Here is a 21,932-nt window from a genome sequence, read left to right as displayed (position 1 = left end):
AGCAAGTCCCCGCAGCAATGTTCCAACATCTAGCGGAAAGCCTTCCCAGAAGAGTGGAGGCTGTTATAGCAGCAAAGGGGGGACCAACTCCATATTAATATATATATATATATATATATATATATATATATATACACTACATGACCAATAGTATGTGGACACCTGCTCGTCGAACATCTCATTCCAATATCATGGGCATTAATATGGAGTTTGTCCCCCCTTTGCTGCCATGTAATGTATATATATGGGGGCTGCGGGGATGCATGCTAAGCCACTTCTTATAATTATAAGTGAAGTATATCTAAGATGTGTCAGGGCTCCAGCTATGCATTTGGTTTTCTAATTTGCTAGCTAAGTGGCTATGCCGGTGTAATATGGTCACTGCAACAGCCCTAGTGTAAACAAGGACACCTGACATGCTCTGCACTGTTATCTGCTACTAACAGGTTGATTAATTTATCTACAGATCATATAAACGATGGAAGAGACTATCAACACATACAGTATTCTGGCAAAAAGCTTTCATGCTAACGGAGCTAGCATAAGGCTAACACAGAGCCTGAGTCCCGATACTAAGGAGAGTAGCTTACTTGCCTCATCTCTTGCCCTCAATGCATCGTCTCAGCCGTAGGTGATAGCGATGGAACGATTAAAAAAAGAAAAAAGGTGATGGCAACTCCCCAAAAAAGACTGCACCAACAAACGCTATCTTCTTTTTGGGAGACGCCATCCCCTTTTCTTTTCTAGAATAATACTTCACCCAGATGAGCACCCCATTCCATAGAAGCCTTAAGTAGCACCGACATACAGTCTCTAAATTATCTCTTGAGATTTGTTTTTGCTCTGTCTAATTCACATAAGCTGAAAGAAAAAGAGATTATGACTTTGCTTAACTCGAGCATGTACTTACACATTGTGAAGGACACACCAGCCACAGTGGGGGTCTTTGGAGCCCAGGCACTGGCCACAGGTGGTGTACTGCTCACAGCTCTCCACTGGTACCCTGCTCACCTACACACAGAGAGAGAGACAGAGAGAGAGACAGAGACAGAGACAGAGACAGAGAGAGAGACAGAGACAGAGAGAGAGACAGAGACAGAGACAGAGACAGAGACAGACAGAGACAGAGAAGAAAAACAGAGCAAGCAGAGAACAGAGACAGAGAACAGAGAGCAGAGAGACAGAGAGACAGAGAGACAGAGAGACAGAGACACAGAAAAGAGAAGAAGAGAGAAGAGAGAGAGAGAGTGGGGGGATGAGCGAGAGAGAATGCTGTTAGCATTCCAAATCAGATTAAAGCAATGCAGTGCACACCATGCTAGTAGGATGACACACACAGATATGTATCCACACATAAGGACTCAAAAATGACTTTTAATTTTATTTAAGAATGCCAGAGGCTGGAAGCGTGTGTGTGTTTCTTCTTTCCACTGTAACAGGTTGTTGAAGCAGCGTGTGTGTTCTAGTGTGTAGTTCATGTCTAGCGATGTGTATACCAGTTTAGGGAGCGGGCACGCAATGTACGCTGGGCAGACTGACAGGTGGCCGTGGCAACTGTGCTTTGATTGACAGGCGACCTCCGAAACCCAATAGCAGACGGATGTACTCACAGTATGACGGAGTGTGTGTGTGTGTGCGCACATGTGTCTGACAGCAAATGAGTGTGAAAGCAAGCGTGTGTGTGCAGGACTGCCTAACAGTGAGCGACAGTATGTGGGTGTGAGTGAGTGCGTACGACTGTGCGCATATGTGCGTGTATGTGGAACTACTTCACAGCGATTAGAGAGGTAACAGCCTGATGATGCATGCTCCACAGGATCAGTCAGTAAGTCAACCCTCTACTCCAGTATAGGTTGATGACAGATGGCTAGCTATAGAGGAATCGTCCCCCCATGTGTGTGTGTGTGTGTGTGACTGATATGGTGGGTACGTATTATATTTCTACTGTGGGGTACCTTACAATCATGCGGTGGGAAACGGATCCCTCTAAAACGGTAAGTAAGACCACTAAAGACCTTCCCCCAGGGGCCGTCATTGGAGCAGAGTGAGAGAAACACATAGGCATGGAGACACACCTGGGCAGTGAGCGACACATTCTCTGTCAGTCTCTCAAATACACACAGAGACCAGCTGGGAGAGACCAGCTGGAGGCGAGCCAAGTGGAGGCTCACTTTACAACAAGAGAGGAGGAGAGGGCGGAAGCTAGAAAAGAGGAGGGAGAATATATGGTAATAAGGCTTCATGAGGCTAAGAGGTAAGGATATCTGCTGTATATTCTAGCCTGAAGGATGGTCATCTTAGGATCCCTTTTCATAAGCATCCAGTGAGGAGTTGGCCGGCTGCCCGGACGGGACGCAGCGAGAAATGAAGTGGTGCTGAAGAATGGCACAAAGAGGAAGAGGCTTCTAGCAGCGGATAGGCTCTATGATATAAGACCCCTCTCGCATGTGGCATCCTCTGTTTTAACGAGTTGGGAGGAGTGCGTGTGTGTGTATATGCGTGTGTGTGTATATGCGTGTGTGTGTATATGCATGTGTGTATATGCGTGTGTGTGTATATGCGTGTGTGTGTGTATGTGTGTGTGTGTATATGCATCTGCCTCTTTTAATAAAAGAGCATTCCCGTAGGCTCTTTTACATTAATCACGTAAATGACCTTATAAACGAATTTACAATTGAAACCAAAGCTGTAACTCAATCCCAGTTTCAGTCTCCTTCCTTTTGTCATGCTCGGCACTGGCCCCAACTATTTATAGATGACAACAGATCTCCTGCTATAAAGTTTCCACCCTTCTTCTCCAATCTGTTTTTACAGTATCCGTATATGCCATCACCTTCAGTTAAAACGCAGTGCTAACAGGCTTTGTGATGGCCGCCTGATGGCCCAAAGGCCCCCGTAAAGCTTTCAATACACGCTTTCATTTACCGTAAAAAAGAGAGGGAGCGAGGGGGAGAGAGCGTGGAAAAAATGGTGGTTGGGGCCTTTTTTAAATAGTGGCCCATGGGGGACCCTCCAGAGGAAGCAGAGGGAGGGGGACACCACAGACTTCTACCCCAGATTGAGGCTCTTCCCCTGGAGTGGATTATCTAGGCGCTTGGGGCAGTGTTCTTCGATCATGGATCTCGGGTAGGGACAGTGTGTGTAGGGTTTTGCTTTAGCCCAGCATTAACATACCCATTTCCAATCAATCACAGGCTTAATGATGAATAGTAGATGAGTTGAATCTGCTGTGTTAGTGCAGGGTTAGAACTAAAACTAGGGGCTAGAGGATAGGGGTGGAGGTAGAATAAAGAGGGGGGTAGCACTGAATCAGCTCAGCTTGCCTGTCAGAACTAATCTGTCATATAGCCAGCTGACTCCCAGCAGGTTATGATGAGATTTAAAAGGCGCTACAGTTATTACCTGTCATCATAGCGTCAGTCTCTCCCCCCTACGCTACGCGACTCCACCTAGCATTAGCGCAGCGCCCCATTTCAATAAGCGTCTATCATCCTCCATCAACCGTGCGGTTTTAATCTGTGCTCGCATCGAACCGCGCTACGCGGCTACAGAAATCGATACGGCCTGGGAATGGCAGCAGAAATCAAAACGGACAGGATGGAATGTATTAGAGGAGATGGGGAAATGATAGAGAGTCATGAGCGTCAGTATAGCCTAGCGCTTTATGCTAGCGATTTAGCCCAGCAACAGCGCACAGTCTTCCTTTGGGGATCTATGGGGAATCAGTGCAGCAGTGGTTTGTGTTGCTAAGCTAGCCAGCTGCAGGGTTATCAAAATCAGGCTAGCGTATTTATTGACTGGATTGTAAGGGCTTAGAGGGATCGATTACTGGGGGTCTGTTTGATATGTTGACTGATTGGAGATAAGAAGGGAGACAAACAGTGCTGGGGGGGAGTAGAGAGAGAGAGAGAGAGGTCATACCCATTGAAACTGACCTGTGTTCGCTCAGTATATATCCATCTGTAGGACAAGGAGAGGAGGCAATGGATACACGTCCCAATGGATGGGCCAATGAAACCACCATTATCATAGCCTCCATTGTGATTGCTACCCTCTTTCCTCTCACTCTCGTCTTCTCTGCTTGTTTCTCAACCTCTGGGTCCCTTTTAGCTCCCTCCCTTTCTACCACTCTCTCTTTATTCTCTCCATTCCTCCCTTCCTAACATATTTCTTCCTCTTCAGGGGTCACAATGCTGTCACTTCCGACCAACAACCAATGACCAACTCTGAGACCACTACCATTCAGACCAAGAGCACCCTTCTCCAGTCCAGAGCCCTGGCGTAATCACATTACACTACCGCTTTGGGCCCACTTCCTCCTAACCTGTGCACTTCCATTAGCAACAATTGGCCCTTTTATAGAGACTGCTTCTTTAAGTTGCCCGAGTTGCTACACATACTGCAGAGTTGGAGTCCTTGACATGCTCTAGTACTCTATGTACTACCTAGTATGAATTGGAAGGAATGGGGAATTGGAATGAATGGAGATGAATGAGAATGAATGTGTGTTTGTAATGTATGGTATAGGATGGACAGAGGACAGATAGACGTTGTGTCTTCTTAAACATGCCATTCCTCCCCAAATTTGTATTATACTTTTTTTTAACCTTTATTTAAGAAGGAAAATACCCTTGAGGTTAGAAACCTCTTTTTTTGAGGGGGACCTAGCAAGAGGTCAGCAGGAAGTAGTCAGTAATTCAGATGTGAATGAACGAGTGAGATCTGCACTACACATTCTCTACATGCTCGTCCTAGTAGACGACAGTATGTCAGCATTTCTGTCAGCGTTTCGATGGGTGCCTATGCATGTTCAGCTCACTCTGTAGAAATTATCCAAGGCTATGTAGAGTAGTAAGAGAGACAGAGATAATTAAAAAGAAAGAGGAAGATGGCTATCCTCTCATCTCCAATCGTATCAACAGAGGCCCATTCACTTCCAATTCTAAGCTAGTCTAATCAAAATCTTTATATATACGGTACTCATCTCCCTACATGCCCTGGGTCCAACCAAGCCCCAGGTCCAGGTCCAGTCCTACCTTACCTCCAGCCTCTCCAGACCTGGGTTCAAATACTATTCCAAATAATTTCAATACTTTATCTGTGCTCGATGAGCTTAACTGGCATAATGGAACCAATAGAAAAGTAAAATAAATTACAAAGCCCACCAACCCTGCCAAGGTGGCACTCCAGGCAGCCTAAAGTAAACCCCAAAAAAGTATCTGAAATATTTCAAATAGAATTTGGACCCAGGTGTGATAGAGAGAGATGGAAGCAGCCAGACAGGCCATGGGCCCTGGTAATTAACCGCTGGAGGAGATACACGGCTCCATGGTAAATTACTCTGTCACTTTTGTAAATTGACTTTTTGAAGACTGAGGCACAACAAGCCTCGCCTCTCTCCCCGCCTGGCATTTCCATTATCAGATAGAGAGAAAGAAAGAAAGAAAGAGAGAGAGAAAGAGAGAAAAAGAGAGAAAAGGACAAATGGTGGTACAAGATTATCATCCATGCCTTGTAGGTGTTTTAGGGAATGTCTACACATGGAGAGAATAGATAGCATGAGCGCTAGCAAAGCAATCGAATTAAATCCAATCCAATTCTACTTGCATTGTCTTTTTTGTAACAAAGTGCTTTGGGAGGCAAATAATAAGCATGTCCAAAAGTCTAAAACAAACAATCCAAAACAACAAAATGTACATTCAAGTCAATGGCATGGTTATGTGTGTTACCTTTATGTGGTTCAAAGGTGGCAGAGAAAACATGCCAACTACTTAACCTGTTTACCCTACGTTGGGCTCTGAATGGCTTCTCTCCATGCCAATCACATGCCACGCCCTCTTTCCATCCAATCACAATTGAGCAGCAAAGTTACTGAAACACCCATACAAACAAGGAATGATTGAGAGGCGACATATTTAACAAAAACATTATCTCCCCTATTCCTTTGTTCCATCCCTCTTCCCCTAACGTTATCACATCCCCCCATCGTTCCGACATGCCTCGAAAAACACCAAACTAAAAAAGCTAGAGAAAGAGGGGAGCGTTATCTCGTGGCAGCCCAACTTCCATTAGGGACGTGATAGCATCGGGACCAAGCTGAGCTTTTGAGCACCCCTATCTGCCGCTATCTGTAAAGCATTACCGCCGATACAAAGACAGGGAGGGAGAAAGAGAGGGAGGGAGAAAGAGAGTGAGAGAGAAAGAGAGTGAGAGAAAAAGAGGGAGAGAGAGGGAGCGAGCGAGAGAGAGAGAGCGAGCGAGCGAGGGAGAGAGAGAGAGTGAGGGAGAGAGAGAGCGGGGGGGAGAGAGAGCGGGGGGGAGAGAGAGCGGGGGGGAGAGGGAGGGCGAGAGATGGGAAACACAGTGAGAAAAACAGAAAGAGATAGCCGAGCACGATCTCCCAGATTAAGACACATGAAAACCTATTGCTAGCCGGCAAATGATCCCACCTGACTATATCTCCCGCCGCAGGTGCCACATTCAAAGGGGATTGCCATCGTTCAAGCACTCTTTCCTTCCAAGAGCGAGGAAAGGAGGGGGAGATGGAGAAGGGGGAGATGAGGAAAAAGGAGAGGAGAAAGCTCTACTCTATTCCCGGAAGGATGACCTGAGGATTATATCCCATTAACACCTTCAGAGGAAGAGAGAGTGAGGGGGAGAGAGGAAGGAGGAGGAGGAGGAGGAAGGATCGTTTTAAAGCTGTATTTGTTCCATTTCTTTTTCAGAAGTGCGAACTCAATCACACACACACCCACACCATATCTAGCATGTTGAGATACAGCTGCTGTCCGTCAGAGAGACACATTCTGTGCCAGTGCTAAAGGCTCGCACACATCACACCAAATGTGGATCTAGCGTTCGTCTGCCGATCGGTCAGCGCGCTGTGTTTTAGGGACCACCCACTGTAGACGTTTGACTGCCAACCTTTTTCTCGGTTCGCAAATTACGTTCAGAGATGCCAAGTACTCTCGGGCCAGCAAACGCTATTCGTGTGTCTGAGCCTTAAGACATGGCTGGCAGCAGTATGCTGATCTAAGGTCAGTTTGGAATGTGGTGATAGAAGCCCATGTGCCTCTCTACCGCTCTCCCCACCCCTGAGCCCAAATGACTAGGAATCAGCAGCGTGTTACATCTCAGACAGTGGTGTGGAATGTATGTGGCCCAACGCCGCTGTACGCTGATCTAAGGTCAGTTTGGAGTGTGGTTGCCTAATGGTGAAGGTTAGGATTGGGGTGAGATCAGTGGTTAAGGGTAATTGTTGGAGTGAATGTGACCATGGCTGCCACTGTTATGTCCTGGGTTACATACTCACACACACAGAGGCCCTTACAGACAGACCACCTCTGTGTGTGTGCTGAGAGATGCTCATTGTTGACTGTGGTTTGATTATGCTCAGGGTTCAGGTACAGTGTGAGAACTGCTGGGGGCAGTGCCATGGAGACCAATGTTTGCCCAACACTCAGGAGATGGAAGGGGAGAGAGAGAGAGATCTTCCCCTGCTATTCATACTACAACTACTTGCACATTGCTAAAACACTGTACATCGCTGATAATATAACACTTGAAATGGCTAACATTTTGAAACATTTGTGTGCGATGTTTACTGTTAATTTCTAATCGTTTTTTTGTTGATGTTTTGTGTCTTCTCACTTTTGTCTATTGTTTCTTTTGGTAATGTAAACACTTGTTTCCCAGTCCAATAAAGCCCTTTAAATTGAATTGAGAGAGCAAATATAAAGAGAAGAGAAGAGAAGAGAGAGAGAGAGAGAGAGAGAGAGAGAGACAGAGAGAGACAGGGAGCAAGCAAGCATGAGCATGAGACACACAGGGGGAGAGAAAAAGAAAGAAAAGGAGAGAGAGAGAAATGACAAGATAATTGTGAGAGGGTCAGAGACATAGCTAATCGTCTTTGAGACAGGGTGAGACGGTAGGTTCATTGAGGTCTAGGTGTGTGTGTGTGGGGGGCTTGCACAGACACACGTCAGTGTGTGTGTAGGAGGAAGGTGCTAGCTAGACGACCTCTTGTATTTGAGCGGCACACCCCTCCCCCGTCTCTGCTCATCTGCTGTCTGCCCCACTCGCCTCGCATCACCGCCCCCAAAGTCTATTAACATTTACATTACAATGACCACTTCATCCACGCAGTGTGTTGTGTGTGTATGCAACAAGATATCCCACTGACTTCATGTGCCGACGTCCTTGGACAAACGTGTTAAATTTAGGCACACAGAAACAACTCTACGGTTAAGTTTAGGCTTTAATTCCAACTGGTTAAGGATTAAGGTTTGGGATAGGGTTAAAAATATAGGTATTCATTCCGACTCGGCTTGCTAAATCGGCGCGGAAGGATTGCGGAGTGGTCTAAGGCGCGAGCTCCTGCTCCGTAGAGCTGTCCTCCGTAGAGCTGTCCTCCGTAGAGCTGTCCTCCGTAGAGCTGTCCTCCGTAGAGCTGTCCTCCGTAGAGCTGTCCTCCGTAGAGCTGTCCTCCGTAGAGCTGTCCTCCGTAGAGCTGTCCTCCGTAGAGCTGTCCTCCGTAGAGCTGTCCTCCGTAGAGCTGTCCTCCGTAGAGCTGTCCTCCGTAGAGCTGTCCTCCGTAGAGCTGTCCTCCGTAGAGCTGTCCTCCGTAGAGCTGTCCTCCGTAGAGCTGTCCTCCGTAGAGCTGTCCTCCGTAGAGCTGTCCTCCCGGGGCACTCATTTTTTTATGTTTATTTTTGCCCCTAGTGGCTGGTTTTGACGGCGTCACTCAACATCCCGTGGAGCTGCACAAACGTTGAATTTCACCTTGGATCTGGAATGATCCATCTTGTTTGTGTGTGTGTGTGTGTGTGTGTGTGTGTGTGTGTGTGTGTGTGTGTTATACTGATGTATCCAAGTGTGACTGCATATCATGGTACTTGAGAACATGCATTTAGATTTCCTCTAAGGCTGTTGAATCTCTGAGGATAACAGATCTACTTTATATCACACTAGGTCCAGAGGTGTGACTTGAGTGTTTGTGTGTGCTGAGTGAATAGCTCAGAGTACTGTACATCTCTAGTGCCGGACCAACACCAGTTTCCTCTTTGTCAATGTCAGCTTTTACCGAATGCCTAGCTACTTAACAAAACAATGTAATACGCATTCTTATTGTATTCCAGTCAAGAATACACACAATTATCCTCTTCTTCAAGCAGGTTTAATGTAGCAAACAGCAAGCACACAAAGTTTCCTCAAGGAACTTTCCCTTGCTTTGTACTGAGGCAATGTCACGCAAACATCCTCTAATTCAGCCAGGTTAAGGACAGCCAGCAAGCGAGCAAAGTTTCCTCAGGAACTTTACATTTTCTTTGTTTGTACTGTTTGAAGTCAAGCCTGTTTATGCTAATTGGTTCGGCTGGTGGCCAAGTATCTGTGGGTTCAAACCCATTGATGTACACGTGTTGCCCCCGGAGAAAGGAAAGTACTTTGTCAAAAGGAGGTTTACACCAAACCGACCGGAGCCAAACAGGATAGAAGCAGTGGCTGTGCTGTGTCTTTTGTGCGAGCGGGATGGGGATTCGAACCCGCAACCTTGGGATAATGGAGATGCTCTTGGCTTTGGAGCAGGGTCTTTGTTAGGAGTGTGTGTGTGTGTGTGTGTGTGAGGGGGAGTGGGAGGCTGTGTGCATGCGTGTGCGTACTGTCAATGTGCGGCAGATGCTAGGAGCCCTGGATTTCGTGTGATTTGGCTGATTGTGAGTGCAGACAATAGCCAGCCCACACACACATGCACGAACACAGACTCACACAAACGGGAGGCATACACATACACACACTACACACACACACACACGCACCAGCGCAGAGACACACACAGAAGAAGAGAAGGAGGGGGGACATCTGATATTCCACCTCCCATCCATTACCATTGTGTCCACACCATACAAAACGACACTAATATTAGCATGAATTTCCAGTAAGACGCTTCACAATACGGGGTGGGGGGGTTAAAAATGGGCCCATATTCACAAGGGAGGCCATGAATATTTATGCTACACAATTAACTAGCGCTGAGGAGTGTGTGTGTGTGTGTATGATATGCATGAACAACTGCAAAGACTCTCGACCGTGTATAAGGCAACAAGAATTACAGTCTTACAGCCCAGTGACTTTGCTGAACAATGACAAGAAGATAAGGGATAGCTACAGACTAATGAGTTTACTGAAAGTGGCTTATAAGACAATGGCAGAGACTTTGGTGCAAAGTATTTCTATGAATGGAAATGAAGAAAAAGGGTATCAGAGTTTAGTGTCTTGGCTAAGCAAGACAATACAAGGCAATGTTTGAGGGACAATGCTCTGACAGATAGTGTAAAAATATATCTTTATGAACAAGAAAAAGCTTTTCTGCTTTTCTTTTTCTTTTTCTTTTAATAATAATTGTTTGCTTTCTTCACATCGTAAATGGCTAAAATGACCTAAATATGTCAATTAATTAGAAGATATGAAGAGGACAGCAGTTGATATACCTTCAAGGGCTTGTCGTCTGTCAATGGCTGTTAGACAATGAATGGTTCATGCATGGGTCCACACACACACACACACACACACACACACACACACACACACACACACACACACACACACACACACACACACACACACACACACACACACACACACACACACACACACACACACACACCCCTCCTGTCAAATGATGAAGAAAGTGGAGTCAAACGACACATAAATCACTGGGCCTTTGTGCCACGCACCTTAAAAGTGACTCAGAGTGGGGTTCTTCTTTATGTGTGCCTCAGTGTGTGCGTTTGTCTACGTGTGTGTGTGTGTGTGTGTGTGTGTGTGTGTGTGTGTATGTGTGTATGTGTGAGTAGACCCGTCATGGGCCACGCTCCAGTGGATATGTCCAATGACACCTTAATGTGCTTGGCTTGTCTTGAGGACCCCTGCGGGCTGAGCGCACAGGGACTGCTGGGGCCTGTCTGCCTTGCTACTTCCTCTAACCGGCAGGGGAGAGGTGTGTGTGTTTATCTGTGTGTCTGTCTGTGTGTGTGTACTAGAGAGAGAGATAAAGACCGAAGGGGGATGTGTATCTGTGTGTACAGTGGCTTGCGAAAGTATTCACCCCCCCTTGGTATTTTTCCTATTTTGTTGCCTTACAACCTGGAATTAAAATGGATTTTTTTGTGGGATTGTATCATTTGATTTACACAACATGCCTACGACTTTGAAGATGCAAAATATGTTTTATTGCGAAACAAACAAGAAATAAGACAAAAAAAGAGAACACTTGAGCGTGCATAACTATTCACCCCCCCAAAGTCAATACTTTGTAGAGCCACCTTTTGCAGCAATTACAGCTGCAAGTCTCTTGGGATATGTCTCTATAAGCTTGACACATCTAGCCACTGAGATTCTTGCCCATTCTTCAAGACAAAACTGCTCCAGCTCCTTCAAGTTGGATGGGTTCCGCTAGTGTACAGCAATCTTTAAGTCATACCACATATTCTCAATTGGATTGAGGTCTGGGCTTTGTCTAGGCCATTCCAAGACATTTAAATGTTTCCCTTTAAACCACTCAAGTGTTGCTTTAGCAGTATGCTTAGGGTCATTGTCCTGCTGACCTCCGTGCCAGTCTCAAATCTCTGGAAGACTGAAACAGGTTTCCCTCAAGAATTTCCCTGTATTTAGCACCATCCATCATTCCTTCAATTCTGACCAGTTTCCCAGTCCCTGCCGATGAAAAACATCCCCACAGCATGATGCTGCCACCACCATGCTTCACTGTGGGGATGGTGTTCTCGGGATGATGAGAGGTGTTGGGTTTGCGCCAGACATTTTCCTTGATGGCCTCAATGTGTGGCAGATGCTAGGAGCCCTGGATTTCGTGTGATTTGGCTGATTGTGAGTGCAGACAACAGCCAGCCCACACACACATGCACGAACACAGACTCACACAAACGGGAGGCATACACACGCGCCAGACATAGTGTTTTCCTTGATGGCCAAAAAGCTCAATTTTAGTCTCATCTGACCAGAGTACCTTCTTCCATATGTTTGGGGAGTCTCCCACATGCCTTTTGGCGAACACCAAACGTGTTTGCTTATTTTTTTCTTTAAGCAATGGCTTTTTTCTGGCCACTCTTCCATAAAGCCCAGCTCTGTGGCGTGTACGGCTTAAAGTGGTCCTATGGACAGATACTTCAATCTCCGCTGTGGAGCTTTGCAGCTCCTTCAGGGTTATCTTTGGTCTCTTTGTTGCCTCTCTGATTAATGCCCTCCTTGCCTGGTCCGTGAGTTTTGGTAGGCGGCCCTCTCTTGGCAGGTTTGTTGTGGTGCCATATTCTTTCAATTTTTTATATAATGGATTTAATGGTGCTCCGTGGGATGTTCAAAGTTTCTGATATTTTTTTATAACAATGATCTGTACTTCTCCACAACTTCGTCCCTGACCTGTTTGGAGAGCTCCCTTGTTTAGTGGTGTTGCAGAGTCTGGGGCCTTTCAGAACAGGTGTATATATACTGAGATCATGTGACAGATCATGTGACACTTAGATTGCACACAGGTGGACTTTATTTAACTAATTATGTGACTTCTGAAGGTAATTGGTTGCACCAGATCTTATTTAGGGGATTCATAGCAAAGGGGGTGAATACATATGCATGCACCACTTTTCAGTTTTTTTTTTTTTAGCATTTTTTAAACAAGTTATTTTTTTCACTTCACCAATTTGGACTATTTTGTGTATCTCCATTACAGGAAATCCAAATAAAAATCCATTTAAATTACAGGTTGTAATGCAACAAAATAGGAAAAACGCCAAGGGGGATGAATACTTTTGCAAGGTACTGTATCAGAGACAGTGGAAGGTGTATCGAGATAACTGTGTGTGGTAAGGGGGGAGGTTATATGGTATATAACAAGGATTCATAGTGGGGTGGCATTAACGTGCTCAACGACTCAACCTAAACCCCTGAAACGAGCCCTCTACTTTCACCCCCCTCTCTTTTCGATACCACCCCCTTCCCCAATTCCAGAATATTCCACCGCTATCTCATACCAGGGCAGTAGAGGTGTAAGAGGATGGAGAGAGAGAAAGAGAGAGAGAGAGAAAGAGCGTGAGAGAGTGCGAGAGTGAGTATGAGCATTAGAGAGTGTACGAGAGAGACATTGAGAGACGGGGAGAGAGAACGAGAGAAAGATGAGGAAAGGGGTTAAAAGGAAGGGTGAGATGATTTAAAAAATATGGGAATGGGATCATTGCAAGCCGTTTCAGAGGGGGGCACTCAATTTCGGCTTAGAATGGAGCGTGTGAGAGAGGGAGAGAGGAAGGAGAAGAGGAGGAGGGGGGATGGGGGAAGGGCGAGTAACCGAGACATGGATTTAAGAAGGGGAGAGGGTGTGCAGGGGGGTGGGCTATGGGAATTACCTCTCTAGTCATTAATAATGAGGAGGGACTTTAACCAGGGGTCTACCCCACGGAGAGGTACCCCTGGCCCCTCCTTCAGCCCCCCTCGGCTTAACCCCACCCTGGACTCTGTTAATGGGGATCACGGCCAGGCATTGAGGCGGGTGGGGGGGGGGCCTGGGGGTGTGTTAGTGAGAAAGGGAGTAGGAGTATCTTTTAGTATGTGTTTTCCAAGTCTGTCATATACACAGTGTACAAAGCATTAGGAACACCTTCCTAATATTGAGGTGCACCCCTTTTGCCCTCAGAACAGCCTCAATTCGTCGGGGCATGGACTCTACAAGGTGTCGGAAGCATTCCACAGGGATACTGGCCCATGTTGACTCCAATGCTTCCCACATTTGTGTCAAGTTGGCTGGATGTCCTTGGATGTTGGCTGGGTGGTGGACCATTCTTGACACACACGGGAAACTGTTGAGCGTGAAAAGCCCAGCAGCGTTGCAGTTCTTGACACAAACCGGTGCACCTGGCACCTACTACCATACAAGTGACATCAATAAGGGATCATAGCTTTCCCCTGGTCAGTATATGTAAAGGAAAGAGCAGGTGTTCCTAATGTTTAGTACAAGGCATAGTTGTTCACCCACCGCCTATGGAGAAATGTTCACACCATATTCTCAAATGGACACACAGATACCTTTTCACTCTCCTCTTTCTCAATCCCTCTCCCTCTCTGTCCCCCTCCACCTCTCACACTCTACCTCCCCCTTCTCCCTTCCTTCTCCCCCTTTCCTCTCTCTGCTAATGAGTGGTAAAGGGGGTGTCAGCTGCATCATTAGAAGCAACACAGGCGACCCACAGCCACAGCTTCAAAGCTGTACACAGCCGAACCAGTGGTGGGGCTGTTAATGACCAGGTCCCCACATGGAATACACCTGACCTTTGCCCGTTTCCCTGGTGTGTGTGTGTGCCTTGGTCGGCAGGGGGGACGGGGGGGGATTGTGGGGACCCAAGCCAGACGGACAGATGTAATTGAAGGTGTGTGTGTGAGGTTACGGGTGGGTTGTGTGTGTGTGTGTGTGTGTGTCTAAGGTAATGAGGCATCATTAGCCCCCCGCTGACACCTGCCATCTTTATTTAGACCTGCTGTCGGAGGGAGCGTGTATGGGTGTGATGTGTCCCTATGTATGTGCGTGTGTGTGCTTTTGTGAGTCGATGTGTGTGCATATCTGTGTTTGCATGCATACCTGTGTTCATGCATTTGTGTGTGTGTGTGTGTGTGCTGTGTTCATGCCTGTGTGTGTATCGCTTACCTGTTTGTCGGAGAGTGTGTAGATGTGCTGCATGTCCGGGGAGAAGAGCAAGTCTCGGAGGATGGGGCTGGAGCCGTCACTCACCACCACGTTCTCATAGAGCAGAGCTGGACGCGTGGGACTCACAGAGTTCACCAGGATCTAGACAGAGAGACAACAGGTTAGATGATTGTATTCCATTACATAGCAAAAGAAGAGAAAGGGACCAGTGAACATCAAACCTCATATAAAAGGCCTGATGGCGGGTAAAGACAAGTGGCTTCAACTATCAATCAAATAGGAAATAAGTAGCTGCTGGAAGAAGCTTGTCGCGACTGTTCTGTAGCCAAATGATGGTGATGAGGTTGTCGGCAAAAAAATATATATTCATCGGTTTAATGATACAACGTTCAACCCTTTGGTCGAGTCCAATGTTGTTGTTAATCATGGACCAATCATATCGCTCTTAAATCCTCTCTACATTGTGACGCTGCAACGCTAACGAAGGCTTTTCAACTATTCTTGTGACCCCGCAATTATTCATAGCTCAGAATGTAACCGTAGTCAAATAACTTGTTAATGCAAAGTCCTAAAAAGAAGAAATACAAAGAAAGAGGGCCACTTTCTATCAGCCTGACTGTTACAGACGAATAATGAAGGTGACGGCTCTAGACAAAATGAATGTGTCTGTGTGTGTTTCTGCCTGTCTGTCTGTGTTTCTGCCTGTCTGTCTGTGTTTCTGCCTGTCTGTCTGTCTGTCTGTCTGTGTGTCTGCCTGCCTGTCTGTCTGTGTGTTTCTGCCTGTCTGTCTGTGTTTCTGCCTGTCTGTCTGTGTTTCTGCCTGTCTGTCTGTCTGTCTGTCTGTGTGTCTGCCTGCCTGTCTGTCTGTGTGTCTGCCTGTCTGTCTGTGTGTCTGCCTGTCTGTCTGTGTTTCTGCCTGTCTGTCTGTGTGTGTCTGCCTGACTGTCTGTGTTTCTGCCTGTCTGTCTGTGTGTCTGCCTGCCTGTCTGTCTGTGTTTCTGCCTGCCTGTCTGTCTGTGTTTCTGCCTGTCTGTCTGTGTGTGTCTGCCTGTCTGTCTGTGTGTGTCTGCCTGACTGTCTGTGTGTTTCTGCCTGTCTGTCTGTGTGTTTCTGCCTGTCTGTCTGTGTTTCTGCCTGTCTGTCTGTGTGTTTCTGCCTGTCTGTCTGTGTTTCTGCCTGACTGTCTGTGTGTCTGCCTGTGTGTCTACCTGTCTGTCTGTGTGTCGGTCTGTGTGTTCGCATTAAGACTGCTCTGCAATCTCATCTGGGAGACGGGGGGGCAGCAGCCACATTATCAGCTAAACTGTGAGAGAGAGCGGGGCTGGCAGCTCACAAGGCCTTGATAAAGCAATGGGCACCCAAAGAAATATGAACGTTATTACGGGGATAATGCAACAATGAACAAAGGATACATTTTATTTAGTCTGCTGTCGCATCTCATCTCGCACACAAATGAACGCACACACACCCGGACCTAGGCGTAAACAAAGGCGTGTGCACAAAGGAGGAGACAACACACACAGCCCATCGACACAAACCGTAGCACACTCACACTTTTGTTTACTTTGTTTTATTACACACACACACAGGAAGAGAATGAAGACAGAGTGCTGCGAGGAGCAGTGGGGAAATTGTTTGTTTTCTCGCTATCTGCTCACAGCGTGAAGGTCGGAGACGGGTCATCTTTCTCTCGCTCTCTCATTCTATCATTCTCTCCCCCCCGCTCTATTTCTTACTCAGACAGACAGACACATTTTCAGCATCTGCCTCGTCCATCTCTCCCTAGGCTCTCAGTGACACCACTCCAATTTACTGGCTAATTATAAAGCTAGAGCTAACCAGACACCCATCTCTACCCAGAGAGATTGGAGATTCACAAAGAGACCAAATACAGAGGCTAAAGTCTGTGTGTTTGTGTGCGTGCATGTGTGTCTCCAACTCCTGATATGGAATATGCACCAGGTCGAAGACCATCAAAACACAACTTAATTTACATTACCCCAAGTCAGTCAGCCAGTCAGCCAGCCAGTCAGCCAGCCAGCCAGCCAGCCAATCAGCCAGCCAGACACACTGTGCTTCCTATAGTTGATATTACACTCAACACTGCACAGACATTACATTACATCACACACTACTACTAGGAGGGAATGTTCAGGTAACTGGAGTTAAGCATTTCAGGTCGTGGAGGGCCTCCACAGAGTGTGCAATGCTGGGCTGGAACAAAAGTCTGCAGGTCTTATAAATAGCTTTACAGGAACGTCACAGTACAACGTTGACTCCTGAGAAGTGAACTTCAGTTGAGTGCAGTGCAGTTTACCAGACCCGGTTAAAATATTGTCAACTTAAATCAACTGTTTTTTCCGCCTCTGTGTGGAGTAGAATTATGCATATAAGTTCCTTAATATATTTATGAATCGATGAGTAGCACAGGCGTTTCAGGACAAAGATATTGTAAACAAGAGTGTGTTTGTGTGAGAGAGATGAAAGAGAGATCGTCTCCGCCAGCTGTTGCCTTAGTACGCCCTGTCACGCTGAATCTCTGTTATTCAAAATCAATCCATTCAACGACAGCAAACGAGTGAAGGAAGGAGCGATAGAACGAGAGGGAGGGAGGGAGGGAGGGAGGGAGGAAAAGGGGGAGTTTGAAACATAAGCAACATTTGGCTAATTGAATCAAACCAAGCTATTCTCCGGATCAGACACAGAGAGAATCTAATCATAGCTGTGGTTTAGCGCCGCTTATAGGTTTTTACCAGCGCAGGGCGACGATCGATACAATAGCCATCATGCAACGAGGAGACAGTCGATAACCATCGCTATGGTTTTTCCATTGTGTCTTTTCTTTCCTTTCTAGTAGTGTCTGTCGGTTTCAGGGGCAGCAAGCAAGAGAGAGAGGGGTAGAGAGAGAGAGAGGGAGAGAGAGAGGGGTAGAGAGAGAGAGAGAGAGGGGGGTAGAGAGAGGGGTAGAGAGACATAGAAGGGTTGAGAGAGAAAGAGAGAGGGGGGGAGGCAGAGAGAGAGTGATGCAAAGAGATGAACATGCCACTAGTTGGGCCGATGAACAACGTCATTGGGTATCGACAATGAATGCCAGCCATCGTTTTGGGCATGCCTCGAAAGGACACGCAAAAAATAAATCTCACCTATTGATTCCATTGGCTCTCTGTCTAGACAGTGTATAAGACACTACACGTCTCCCATTCTCACCCTCATCGTTATCTCCCTTCAAACACACCAGGTAGGACTAGATAAACAGAGTGGCGTAGTGATACTGATATGTACTGGGGGGAGTGATAAGGCAGCTGCAGTCAGTATTGAATGTAAACTGCCACGCTTCAATATCAACTCACCCCGTCACATAAGTGCTATTGGTGACGACCTGGGGGCGTGTCTCAATAGTCTAAAGAGGCTCCCTTCCTCTCTTAGTCTTTTTTCCTTGATCTGATTCAAGCATCCGAAGCCTTGAACTTCAAAAATTGGAAGTTTATCTTCAAGTGAGCTCTTGGCCATAAAATCTTTAAAACATATATTTTTTAAGAGTACATATTATTTTTTTGGGAGTATAAAATAGAAAGCAGGTCTTCTTTCTGCATTTGACATGCCTTTTTTAGCCGGCAACTGGGAAATAATGGATGTGACAGATTCTGATGCAAGTCTGTAATTGGATGACTCACCCATTGTAACTTCATCCAGAGAATTTGACTGTACAGTACTGTGGCTTGCCAAGCATAAGAACCACTATAGTGACACCAGGGCCGCGTCCCAAATCGCACCCTATTCCCTATGTAGCGCACTACTTTTGAGCCATAGTTCCCTATTTAGGGGATTGGGTGCCATTTGGGATGTAGCCCAGCTTTCCCTGCACTCAGGTGACAGGTTCCTTTATATTTGAATACACCACCTACCTACGGTACCACAGGGCTGCTCCCACACATTACTGAGACATCTGCTACTATGATAAGACCGTGTCTGTGTGTCTGTGTGTGTGTGTCCTCAGTCCTTGCTATGGAGCTGCTGACAGGACAGTCTGGCTCTCTTTAGGTGTTATTCTATGGAGCTGCATGGCGTCCCAAACTTCTTTGATCTTACAGAAGGAGGTGGGGTAGGGAGTGACATTCCACCATATGTGCGGAAGCTTGTGAATCACACACACACACACACACACACACACACGTACCTGCGGAAACACTCACACACGTGTGTATGAATCTAACACACTTGCGCACACACACACACACCTCTCGCCCACCCCCTCACAAACTTTCTGATCCCTTCTCCTATACTCTTCTGACTGGATCAGTCTTCACATAAGTGGGTCTGCCCATGCATAATGGCAGCTCTGACACATTCCACCCTTTGATGTTAGAGGAGAGGGGGGCTCCCCCCACCCCTCCTCCCTCTCCCACTCCCCCGCATTGAAGTGCCGATTTGGCGCGACCCTCTCTGAATGGAACAATGGAGACTGAATAAGGAGAGGAAGGGAGGAGTGAAGAGGTGAAGTAGGGATTGAATGGGAGACTGCTGGAAGTACTAGTCCCCTGTACAAGAGGGGAGAGTTTGACTGACGGCTGGCGTGTGTCCCGAACGGAGACAAGGAAAGGAGGCCATCGCAGAGCATTGGGACACAGCCCATAACATTTACATTACATTTACGTCATTTAGCAGACGCTCTTATCCAGAGTGACTTACAAATTGGTGCATTCACCTTATAGCCAGTGGGATAACCACTTTACAAATATTTTTTATTTTATTATTTTTATTTATTTTTGGGGGGGTGGGGGGGTTAGAAGGATTACTTTAACCCCCCGAAACGGAGACAAGGAAAGGAGGCCATCGCAGAGCATTTGGACACAGCCCATAACGAAACGGACATGTGCTTTTAGGAATCTAACTGTCAACAGGTGAGGGAAGGAAGGAAGGAGGGAGAGAAAGAAGGAGATATGGGTAAAAAAAGTTCTCTCCCATCTAGTCTGTTTATCTCCCATCACTCACTCTTTACTTTTCTCTAAGTGATGAAGTCAAAATGTGAGTTTAATTCATAGCATTCAGTCTCACTCCGGGGCTTCGTAGAACTGCAGCATAGCGAGGACTCAGTAAACACATCACTCACTTAGGTGGCAGAACACTGTAGCCATAACAGCCTTAATAAAAGTGTGTGTGTGTGTGTGTGTGTGTGTGTGTGTGTGTGTGTGTGTGTGTGTGTGTGTGTGTGCGCAAGACAGCGGAGTGAGTGTATAGAGACAAAAATTTTTTATTTAAACCTTTATAGAAAATGTCCTAAGCTAAATGTCAGTGGAACTGCACAATTTTCTATTGAATAGACCTATAGTGCTAGGGTTGAGGCACTTAGGTTAGAGATTGCACCCTGAACAATCACACAGACTGAAGCGCCACACATTGGTAAAGCACTCTGCGGTAATTTCTGCTACCAGGTTCAAATTAATGATAGGTTACTAGGAATTCTAGCTTGAGACGCTTGAAGTTGGATTTATTGGCCGAAATGAGCTTTTTTGCAGTCTCGTCCACTCTTTCCCATCCTCAGTCTTGCGCTCTCCTTTTCCCTCTCCCTCCCTCCATCTCTACCCATCTCCCTCTCTCTTTGTCAGGGTTAGATTTAGGCTCTTCTCTGTATATAATGGCTTGAAGACAAGAGCAGATGCAGCATTTACGCATGAGCAACCTCCATGGTCACACTTCTACAAGTTATCTAAAACACAAGTGTGACCTGTGTAGGTAGTCATTTTTATGTCTCGGTCTTCAAAATATCAGGTAGGGCGGCAGGTAGCATAGTGTTAGAGCATTGGGCTAGTAACCGAAAGGTTGCTAGTTCGAATCTTTGAGCCGACTAGGTAAAAAATCTGTTGATCTGCCCTTGAGCAAGGCACTTGACCCTAAGCTCCCCTGAATAATGGCTGGTCCCATGTCGTGACCCCACTCGCCGAGGGTGTCTCAGGGGGAGTGGGATATGCAAGAAACATTATTCCACTTCACCACACACTGTACAGGTTACACACGTGTACATGTGTGAAACAGGACAAATATAAGCACCCCCTATTGGACCTTTGATATCACGACTTATTTCAGCATATACAGTGCCTTCAGAAAGTATTCAGACTCCTTGACTTTTTCCACATTTTGTTAGTTTACAGCCTAATTCTAAAATGGATTAACAAAATAAATAATCTCAGCAATCTACAAACAATAGCCCATAAGGACAAAGTGCAAACAGGTTTTTATAACCTTTTGCTATGAGACTCGAAATTGAACTCTGGTGCATCCTGTTTCCATTGATCATCCTTGAGATGTTTCTACAACCTGATTGGAGTCCACCTATTGTAAATTAAATTGATTGGACATGATTTGGAAAGGCACACACCTGTCTATATAAGGTCCCACAGTTGGCAGTGTATGTCTGAGCAAACACCAATCCATGAGGTCGAAGGAATTGTCTGTAGAGCTCCGAGACAGAATTGTGTCAAGGCACATATCTGGGGAAGGATCCCAAAACATTTCTGCAGCATTGAAGGTCCCCAAGAACACAGTGGCTTCCATCATTCTTAAATGGAAGAAGTTTGGAACCACCAAGACTCTTCCTAGAGCTGGCCGCCCGGCCAAACTAAGCAATCGGGGGAGAAGGGCCTTGGTCAGGGAGGTGACCAAGAACCCGATGGTCAGTCTGACAGAGCTCTAGAGTTCCTCTGTGGAGATGGGAAAACCTTCCAGAAGGACAACCATCTCTGCAGCACTCCACCAATCAGGCCTTTATTGTAGAGTGGCCACAAAGAAGCCACTCCTCGGTAAAAGGCACATGACAGCCCGCTTGGAGTTTGCCAAACGCCACCTAAAGACTCTCAGACCATGAGAAACAAGATTATCTGATCTGATGAAACCAAGATTGAGCTCTTTGACCTGAATGCCAAGCGTCACTTCTAGAGGAAACCTGGCACCATCCCTACGGTGAAGCATGGTGGTGGCAGCATCATCATGTTGCAGGGATGTTTTTCAGCGGCAGGGACTGGGAGACTAGTCACGATCGAGGGAAAGATGAACGGAGCAAAGTACAGTGAGATCCTTGATGAAAACCTGCTCCAGAGCGCTCAGGACATCAGACTGGGGCAAAGGTTCACCTTCCAACAGGACAACAACACTAAGCACACAGCCAAGACAACGCAGGAGTGTCTTCGGGACATGTCTCTGAATGTCCTTGAGTGGCCCAGCCAGAGCCCGGACT

General features: G+C 46.5%; 1 protein-coding gene across 2 annotated transcripts in view; it reads right to left on the bottom strand.

Annotated features, from left to right (window-relative positions):
• Positions 1 to 21,932, bottom strand: part of LOC121575525 (plexin-A1) — a 257,731-nt gene that overhangs the window by 124,457 nt on the left and 111,342 nt on the right. For both annotated transcript variants that reach the window (XM_041888680.2, XM_041888681.2), the window contains exons 4-5: positions 14,702 to 14,842; positions 911 to 1,011 (exon numbers count right to left, since the gene is read on the bottom strand). In XM_041888680.2, coding sequence (XP_041744614.1) covers positions 911 to 1,011; positions 14,702 to 14,842 — 242 coding nt within the window. The remainder of the gene's footprint in view (positions 1 to 910; positions 1,012 to 14,701; positions 14,843 to 21,932) is intronic.

This window comes from Coregonus clupeaformis, chromosome 10 (assembly GCF_020615455.1).
Source record: "Coregonus clupeaformis isolate EN_2021a chromosome 10, ASM2061545v1, whole genome shotgun sequence".
NCBI classification, from domain to species: Eukaryota; Metazoa; Chordata; class Actinopteri; order Salmoniformes; family Salmonidae; genus Coregonus; species Coregonus clupeaformis.
This window is presented reverse-complemented; position numbering and strand designations above follow the sequence as displayed.